At 48.5% G+C, this 8,916-nt stretch overlaps 1 protein-coding gene across 2 annotated transcripts in view; it reads left to right on the top strand.

The window, feature by feature from the left end:
• Window positions 1-2,044: 2,044 nt before the first annotated feature.
• The window catches only part of LMO4 (LIM domain only 4), a 20,504-nt gene continuing 13,632 nt past the window's right edge, over window positions 2,045-8,916 (top strand). Inside the window, exons 1-2 of one of the 2 annotated variants that reach the window (XM_023208242.3) lie at window positions 2,045-2,842; window positions 5,583-5,821. In XM_023208242.3, coding sequence (XP_023064010.1) covers window positions 5,586-5,821 — 236 coding nt within the window. In that variant the 5' untranslated portion in view covers window positions 2,045-2,842; window positions 5,583-5,585. Of the gene's footprint in view, window positions 2,843-5,232; window positions 5,385-5,582; window positions 5,822-8,916 lie in introns of those variants that run through there. The other variant, XM_023208247.2, reaches the window with a different exon arrangement.

Below are 8,916 nucleotides of genomic sequence, written 5' to 3'. Positions count from 1 at the left end.
GTAGCCTAGAGCTCTGTTATTCAAAGTTTTATCCATCTCACTCTCCTTCCTTCCACAAACACTACCGGGATCCTTTGGATAATCACTCAGTGATAGCTGAACATGTGTCTGGTTAAATTTCTAACATTCCCTTCAGGAATTAAGATTTCGTTTTAGTGCATATTCTTCAGGAAAAATACTGAAAAGTACCACAATTCATTATACATCTATGCATATGTGTCCTATCTAAGAAAATCACTTTAAAAAAGAAAAAATAAAGACCATTTGGCTTAATTCTCTCATTCGTGGATGAGAAAATTAAGGCTCAGAGAAGGAAATTTACTTGCACATGACAAACCATAACTTAATTGTAGTCCACTAAGATCTTGTGTCATCTCGCTTTATTACAAATTATTCAAAAAGTGAAAATGAACAAGGGGATTCAAATGTATTATTTGTTTATGGGGTTCCTCTCCTTATCTGGTTTAATTGAGTTTTCTTGACTAACCTTCAAGCAGCATTACATCTTTTCTAAGTTGGTCCTCTTTAATCATGCCCACCAGCAGCTGCTTTCTGTGTAGGACATGTTAATTACTATTATAGTTTTAATGACTTTTTTTTAAAAAAAGTTTTTTATATGTGCACAAGGTGAATTGATTGTAACAGTGCAATTTTAAATACAAATCAATAAAATTAATTCATTTAGTTTTAAGACGCTAGAATTAAAAAATGACTATTTGAATTGATATTTAAAATGCCCTCTACCTGATTGTATGGTCAATAATTATTCTTTCTTATGTAGCCTTATTAATTTTGATGGTTTGAAAGACAGAAATCCCCCAAATAGACACTATAGATGTTCAACATCTGCATTGTCTAGCCAGATTCTCCTTCAGGTTCCTTTCCTCAATCTAGCAGTAATATGAAAACTTGCCCCACAAGGCTGGTTTTACTTAATGATACTTAGCAGAAGGGCTTTGCACTTTCATGATAATTTCCACCAGAAAAATCTCTCTGGAACTTACTAACAATAATCAGGCCTAATATTAGCCTCAGTTTGGAGATGTATTAAACTTATTTGGCAGAGTAGATGAAGTCGAATGCCTAGGTATGCAAGCATCTAGGCTGTGCTTCGGCCTTGGAAAAACTCTCAGGCCAGCACCCCAAAAGCATTCCTCAAAACTTGATTTATACTAGAAGTGACATTTCTTACTCTCTAGAGGCTGTGAGATTGCAAATCTCGCAATTACTTCCATTGCTTTTGGGGGCTGTGAGAATTTCCGCCTCTCATTCTCCACAGTGAGGAGGGTAGTCCGGCAAGGTTTTCTCCCTGAAGTTTTCGTCAACTTTGAAAATAAGGACTGTGCTCCCTACATCACCAGCAATTGACAAGGATCCAAGAAATGCCTGCTAGGCACTTTCATACTCGGGTAAACGGGGGATGAGGGAGGCTAAGGAGGCAGTATTTAGCTAGCAACTATTATTTCCTTTATGTTTCTACCTTGTTAACTAAGCTTCCACTACGGTTCATAAATCTCCAATATCGTGAATTAAAGAAACAACAACAAAAATCCTCTTCTGTGTGCGTGTGCGTGAGGGGATAGAAGTTCACTGCCCTAAGATGCAGGACTTATCTTCCCAAACACGAAGAGACCCATTTCTGAGAAAGATAAGTTTCCTAAGGGTCTCCTCTCAGATTGAGGGGATGGCAGTCCCCGAGGAGCGAGCGGGCGCGGGTCCTCGTGCGCAGAGAAGGCCGGTGAGGCCCCCCCGCCCCACCGGGTCTCGGCTCCGGATCCCGGGTCGCGAAGGTCAGCCCAAGCGGGTCCCCGGCGCCAGGCGCCCGGGTCACTTCTCCCCACCTGATTCGGGCCCTTCCCTTCTCCTCTGCCGGCCCGCTCCGCCGCCTCGCTCTCTCCCCCGCCCCGCGAGTCTCGTTTCAGTCATCCCTTTGTCCTTCCCCGGATTGGCAGGTTTTATTATTCCGCCTGAACAATCCGGCCGCCCAGTGGCTGAGGGTCGCTGACGTCGGAGGCAGAGCCGGGGAGTAGTTGGGATTTTGCTCTGTCAGTAACACATGTGTAAGAGCCGCGGAGGGAGCGAGCGAGCCGGCTAGAGGCCAGCGCCGCCGCCGCCGCCTCCGCGCCGGGCAGCAGCAGCCCAGGCAACAGCCCCGGCAGCGGCGTAGGCTCCAGCGCGCCAGGCCCGGCCGGCCGCAGCTCCCGACTCCTGGGCGCGCCTGCCTGCCGGCCTCCGCACCGTCCGCCGCCGCTCCCGGGGCTTCTGTGTCTGCGGCTGCTCCCGGGCGGAGGTGCAGGGAGCTCAGTCGAGCCGCCGCTGCCAGCCCCGAGCGAGCGAGCGAGCGAGCTAGCGATCGCGCGGGAGGGAGGAAGGCGGCGGCGGAGGAGGAGGAGCGGGAGGAGCGCGGGCGGGGGCGGGGGCGGGGGCCGCCGGGCGGGGGAATATACAAAGTGAAGCCACATTGCCAAACTTGCAGCAGCGATTGCAGCAGTTGCTGCCGCTGCACCGCGCCTGAAGCCGCGTCGCGCGGGCCGAGGGCTCCTGCAGCTGCTCGCGCGCAGCCGGAGGCTGAGGAGAAGGACGAAGACTGAGACTGACACTTCTGCTCCCGGCCGCCTGCCACTTACGCGGGGGCCCCCCAACCCGCCCCAGAGCAACGCGATTTAAAAAAAAAAAAAAAAAGCCGCCCTTAGCCCCCTCCTCCCCTTTCCTGCTTCTGCGAGAACTCCCTCCCTCCCTCCAGCTCCGCCAGCCCAGGCGCCCCTTCCCTGGAAGCCGAGCGGCTTCGCTCGCATTTCACCGCCGCCGCCTCTTGCAATATTGCAATATAGGGGAAAAGCAGGTAAGGGGGCGGCTGGGGAGCCGCGGGCCGGGAGGTGGGAGAGGGAGGGAGGGGGCCGATTCGGGCTAGGGCTGTTTTCTTTGGCTTCCTTCCCGTTACCGTCCCAAATTGCAAGTAAACAATACGTCGCCTTAGATAAAGCGCGAGTCTGAAACTACCGAGGCCGGCCTGCGAGCTAGCGCGAAGGGCAGCCCCGGGCCGCCAGCTTTGTAGCGGTTCCTGCTTACAAAAGGGCTCTTCTTGGAAACCGGGCTGGTGGGGACCGTAGAGGGGGTGGGGATATTTCTAGTTCATAAGGGAAAGGCAAGGGGTGCTTAGATGAGGTTTTAAGTATGAGAAGTAGTGTGTTTGGGGGGTGTGGGGGTGGGGATAGTCACGAGACCCCCCCTTCTAGTAAACACTATTTTTGAAACAGTGGCAGGAAGGATCTAAGTGAGCAGGATTCGGTATTGCTGGTTCTTTTAAAAAAATTCCTCTTGGTTTATAAGTCTTTTGTTACAATCCAGGAGAAGTACGGTGAATCACCTAATTAAAATCAAGACATGAATTAAGCATCCATTTTTGTGCTACAAATTGCCAGCGTTACGTTTGTCCCTCCCTTGGTCTCCATTAAAAAACACCAGAGACGTTGTTAAAGGGGGGCAGATTTTGCCTCTAGCTGCCAGTTCTGCTTTCTATTTCACTGACTATCCCAGGACCTAAATTGCTTGGCTATGTAATTACTAGAGTATAAGCCTATTTAACTTAAAAGCTTTCTTTTTTTTTCCCAACTCTAAATGAAACTTGATGAGGGCCCGTCCTTAGTTATCAGGGGAGTCAGTTTCTGGTCAGTCCTCTTGATTCATCTCTTTTAGATTTAATCAGCATTAAGGTATTGCTTGTCCTTAAGAGCTTTAGCTAATGGGGTTACTGGATGCTTTTCTCAGTGTAATGTTTCCTTTTCAAAAAAAAAAATACATATATATTTACCTCTCACTAAAGATGGGGGCGGGGAAGAGCTTGGAATCTCCTCCCTCTCTCCTTTTAAAAAGGAATTCGGAGCGATTAAAACGTTGGGGGAAACAGTTTAAAGACCTAGGGCAGGAAATGCAGATTCATTTGGGTTAGGGCTGAAATTGTAACAAAAAGCAATTCCTCGAGTAAATGCATCAGATAAATCAATTTACATAAAGGTATGATGCATTCGGATAAATGCAATGCTAATGGGTTTTAGAGTGGTCCTGTTTCCAAAGTCTCAGGGTTTTGTTACAGCTTAATTGGTGCAGTTCTTATTCTGGTTTATTGTGCGGTCACTGGACACACGTTCCGGGACTCTTTCGGAGGAAATGTGTTTAAAATCGGCCTATTTAAGGAACCCGAGTCCCTGTTTCGTTCGTTCCTTCCTCGTTTTTTTGCAGCAGCCAAGTTGGGCCGGGGACAGGCAAAGTTCGCCTTCTTCTGAGGTATCAGCTGAATGTCTTGAGCAGATAGCCGGGAGCCTCAGGGGGAGCCCACACTCTCAGCTTACAGAGGACAAAGACAAAACAGGCTGCTTAATTGGCAGTAAATAACTTGATCTTTTTATAGAATAAGTGACTAGAGGAACACTAGGACTTTATTGGACACGGAATTGAAGGCAACAAATTAATCGGTTTAGGCTAAGCTTTATAAATTGATTCCTATATTACATCCCAGTTGCATCTCTTGTGGCATTCATTAGAGTGGGGAATTCTTTTTTAAAGCAGTTTTTGGTGACAGCAGAACGGGCTCGAATTTAACTTGTGCATCCCTTAATGCTGCCTTCTCGCACGTTATCTGTAACCCCCCCCCCCCCCCCCCCCTTGGAGGAACAAAGCTTTAGCATTTAAATTGCTGATCAAGGGCAGATTAGTGAGACCAAAGTGGAGAGTGTTTGTATAGGAAGTTAACAGGCATCCTAAAGTTCAATGATCTATTATTCTTGCCTGTGTCCTGAAAACCCAGAGAAAACACTCATTGATCTTCAAAATGAAATGAGATTTGGAACAATAATGGGAGATGGCGGTCACCACAATGGCATGTGAAAGGTGCTGCTTAAAATACGAAAAACCAGTTTCGCAACTTTACACACTGCACCCCCCCTGCCGTCACCTTGCTTTCCCTCCCACCACCACGCTCTCCATCTTCCGTCTGCCGGTCCCTCCCTCCTTCCCTTTCGGAAAACCGAACTATTTGCAACTTGTGAACTGCTGCTGCACTTCCCAGGGCAGAGCCCGGGAGGGAACGAGGCTCCGGCGGGGCCGTCGCCTCCCCACTCCCCTCGACTCTGTCCCGGGGCCCGGCGAGGGCTGGGGAGGGGCCGGGCCAGGCGGTGGGTGGGTTTGACCCTCATTTGCTGCAGGCGGGCGGCGGAGGAGGGGGGCAGTGGGCGGAGGCGGGGGCTGGGAGGAGGCGCCGTGAGGGGTGGAGCGCGCCGCGGAGCCTGCTCTCGGAGTTTTGACAGTACCGGAGCTGAAATTGTCAGCGGCGGCAAGCGCAGGAAAGTTGAGAGGAGCTCGTGGCCCCAGAACAAAGCTTGAGAAAAGTAAACAGGCGGCTGCTGCCGGCGAACCTCCCTCCTTCCCTCTCCCCCTCAGCCTCCTTCCCGCCCTTGCCCTGCTGTTTCCTTCCAGCAGCTCCGGGGGGAGGAGGGGAATGGGCTTGCTCTCTCTCCGGCGATTACTAACTTTTGCATCGCCCCTGTTTTGTCTTTCTCTCCTTGTCCCCTTCCCGCCCTCTGCAGACCATGGTGAATCCGGGCAGCAGCTCGCAGCCGCCCCCGGTGACGGCCGGCTCCCTCTCCTGGAAGCGGTGCGCAGGCTGCGGGGGCAAGATTGCGGACCGCTTTCTGCTCTATGCCATGGACAGCTACTGGCACAGCCGGTGCCTCAAGTGCTCCTGCTGCCAGGCGCAGCTGGGCGACATCGGCACGTCCTGTTACACCAAAAGCGGCATGATCCTTTGCAGAAATGACTACATTAGGTAAGAGTTGTCTGCCTTTCCTGGAGATGGGCGACCAGAGCAATGGCAAGGCCAAAGGTTAACAGGGTTGTGAGGAAAGGAGCAGGCACCTATGGCAATACATTGCAGCCTTCACCTCAAAAATCTTTTGGCGGGATTTAAAGGGTTCAGGAAGCATGTTGTTAGTCTTACAATATCTGATGGCAAATTAATGGCAAATACCATACTAAGTAAAGACCATTTGGTGGGACTGGGTCATTAGATGCGCAAAGGTTGAGCACCCTCCGGTTCCAGAGTTTAAGTGGTCAGCCTCTACTGGACTACAGGCTGAGAGCAAACATCTCAAGTGGGAGTTAAGGTGCGTTCTTAAAACAAGGTGGGAACTCACAGAGGAACTCGGAGACAAAGGTTGACTTAAAAATACAAGTGTAGTTAGTGAGAAATGATTTGTCTGTAGTGATGGCTTATTACGATATTTACATGAGCATTTTTAAACTTTTTTGAGTGGAAAGCTGTGATTCATTCTTTGTGCTCCTTGAGAAAAATACTAATTATCCATCAGTTTAAAGACTTGGAATTCTTCTTATAGAGAAAAAAAGCCCCAAGAAATAAAACCTAGTGATAATGTTTCTCTTCATACTGTTACTCGGAGGCTTGCAATAATTCAGTTAGTGTGTGGTTTGCGATGTAGAGTTTCCAGTTTTTTCAGTTGAAGTATGTTCAGGTTTTGGGTTTTTTGTTGTCGTTTGTATCACTGCCCTTGATCCCCAAAAGAGATTTAGAAAAAGAGGCTATGGAATTATACTAATCTTGCATTTTAAAGCAATGTATAGGAACATTCATATGTCCATGTAAGCAGTCTTTTCCAACAAGTTGCAGTGCAATTAATGGAAAGAATTCAGGAGGTCAGGTGCCTATAGGATCTTTTCAGGTGAACTCAAGCTACTTAAACTCATTAATTTGAAAGGAGGCATTTGAAGGATTACACATTTAATTTGAGTAAATGGTTTGATAGACTGATGCACATGAATGCTTCTAGGAGGTGTTCTGTTTCAACATCCAGTAATTAAAAAAAAAAAAAAAAACCCCACACGCACACAGTTGATACTAGAAAAACCGCACACTTTTAAGAAGAATTTCATCCTTTGTAAATTTGTCCTAAACCTTTGTCTTTGAAGTGAGTAGTAGAAAATTTTCTTCTTTCTTCAGCGTGGGTAAATCAGTGGATGAGATATTTTGTTCAAAGTTTAGCTCCATAGTGATTCGCCTTATTCTGCGCCTAACATTGCAGAAGATCCCAGTGCAGTTCAGGGCTGAGTGTGGATACGTTTACCCCAGTGATATCATTAGTTGTAAGATGATGGAGTAAAATGACATTTAGTTATTTTGATAATGCAACCTGTGTCCACTCTGCTGGCATCCTCAATCAGTCAAGTAAAATAAATACAGGAAGGGAGAGGGCTTTTATTTTTAAATTAAGATGGCAGCATTAATTTCACTAAGTGTTCTTTTAGAGGTAAATGTTGGAAAATCAGCGGGAACATGGGTGTAATGCTTTCTGGTCCTCCTTCCAAGTAATGCCATGAGCTCTGACAGTATTGTAATTAAATAGAAAGCAAAACTGTGGTAAGAAAGGAGTGTGGCTTGAAGTGGAAAAATTGACAGTGCTGTTAAGATTCCGTGAATGGTACAGATTCATCTCTTCTCCAAGTGCCTTCAAAAAAAAAAAAAGAAAGAAAACAAAAACAAAACCCAAAAAACCCCTCGCTTCTGATTACAACTAATTAAAAAGAAGATGGGTCCACTTGTATTCCCCTGGGGACAAGTTTAGGCAAGTGGCTTCCTGGGAATTGTGTCCATTCTTTTCTCTATTCTTGGGGCCAAATGTAAATGGCCTTTTGGTGTTTTCCTGTGCCCTAATGGAGCAATGGAGGATGTGTGCCCAGCCCTGAGCCTTAATTAATCGGATCTATGTTCTCACTTCCTTTTTTCCCTCTGAATCTGGAAACTGGAGCCAGGCTCGCCCTTGAACTACATGCTACCCCGAGAACCTTAGATCTTTCTAGGAGAGATGAGTTCTAGCTCAGTACCAAATTGATGGCCTCATAGTGTGCTCAGGGTTCACCAGCAGCTGTGAGCCCCACTTCCCCTCCAATTTAAGAGATTACTGAAGTCTTCCTTCAGTGTTCCTCTCAGCCCATCAAGATGCCCAGAGGGTGGGAAGGTGGGGAGATGCAGACGTTCCTGTTCTTCTCAGCTACCCGCTCCCCAGTGTCCCTGAAGTCCACTTGTTGGAGGAGCTTTCAATGCCGCAGGGACCGCTGCAGAAGAGTGGAGTAATCTGCTCGCCCGCCGCCAGGTGAAGGGGACCCCTTGGTCCCACTGAGACCACGTAGCGATTTACTGAGGGGCTTTTAAACTGTCTTGACTTTGAGGTTGTGGTTTTTTGAAAACAACCAAGGTCTTGCTGAAAAGCTGCAGGAGAGCTGGGAAAGGCCTGCGGGAAAGGCCGGCCTGAGCGCGGAGGAGGGGGCTGCAAGAGGAGGGGGCGCTTTCACCAGTCCCCTCCCCCTCCGCGGCCAAGTGTCGATGGGCAGAGCTGGGCTTCTGCCTCCTCACCCTCCAAGATTTCAGATAAAGCGGCTGCCTTGCTGCAGCGAATCCGCACAATTAAAAGCTTTAATTAGTGGCTCCTCCATTTTCTTAGTTCTGATGGGCTTTATCTAATGAGATCTGGTCTCTGGCTTAGATCTGCTCCGAATGACGTGTCCGCAATGAATGAGAGCTGCGTCGCAAACAAAACATTTAATTAACAAAATTGGCCTCTAAGAGAGGGAGGGAAAGAATGGGGGGGGCTGTAGAGCGGAGGGGGAGGGTGAATCTTAAAGGGACCAACGCCTGCCTGGCCCCCCATCTTACAAAAGTAGGGGAATCTTGGGACTGCCCCCTCCCCCATCCCCGGCTGCCGACCCCTCAGCTCCACCCAAGCGCCCCAAGTAGCTTCGGAAACTCCGTTTCTCTTCCTCGAACCCTCTTTTCTCCAACCCCCACCTCGGGCCCGAAGACGGGCGCGGAAAGTGCAGCGAGAGGAGGAAGTTCGGAGACCGACGGGTGGG

The sequence above is a fragment of the Piliocolobus tephrosceles genome, chromosome 1 (assembly GCF_002776525.5).
Source record: "Piliocolobus tephrosceles isolate RC106 chromosome 1, ASM277652v3, whole genome shotgun sequence".
In the NCBI taxonomy this organism is placed as follows: Eukaryota; Metazoa; Chordata; class Mammalia; order Primates; family Cercopithecidae; genus Piliocolobus; species Piliocolobus tephrosceles.
Note: the sequence above shows the minus strand (reverse complement) of the source record. Positions and strands in the feature narration are given on the sequence as shown.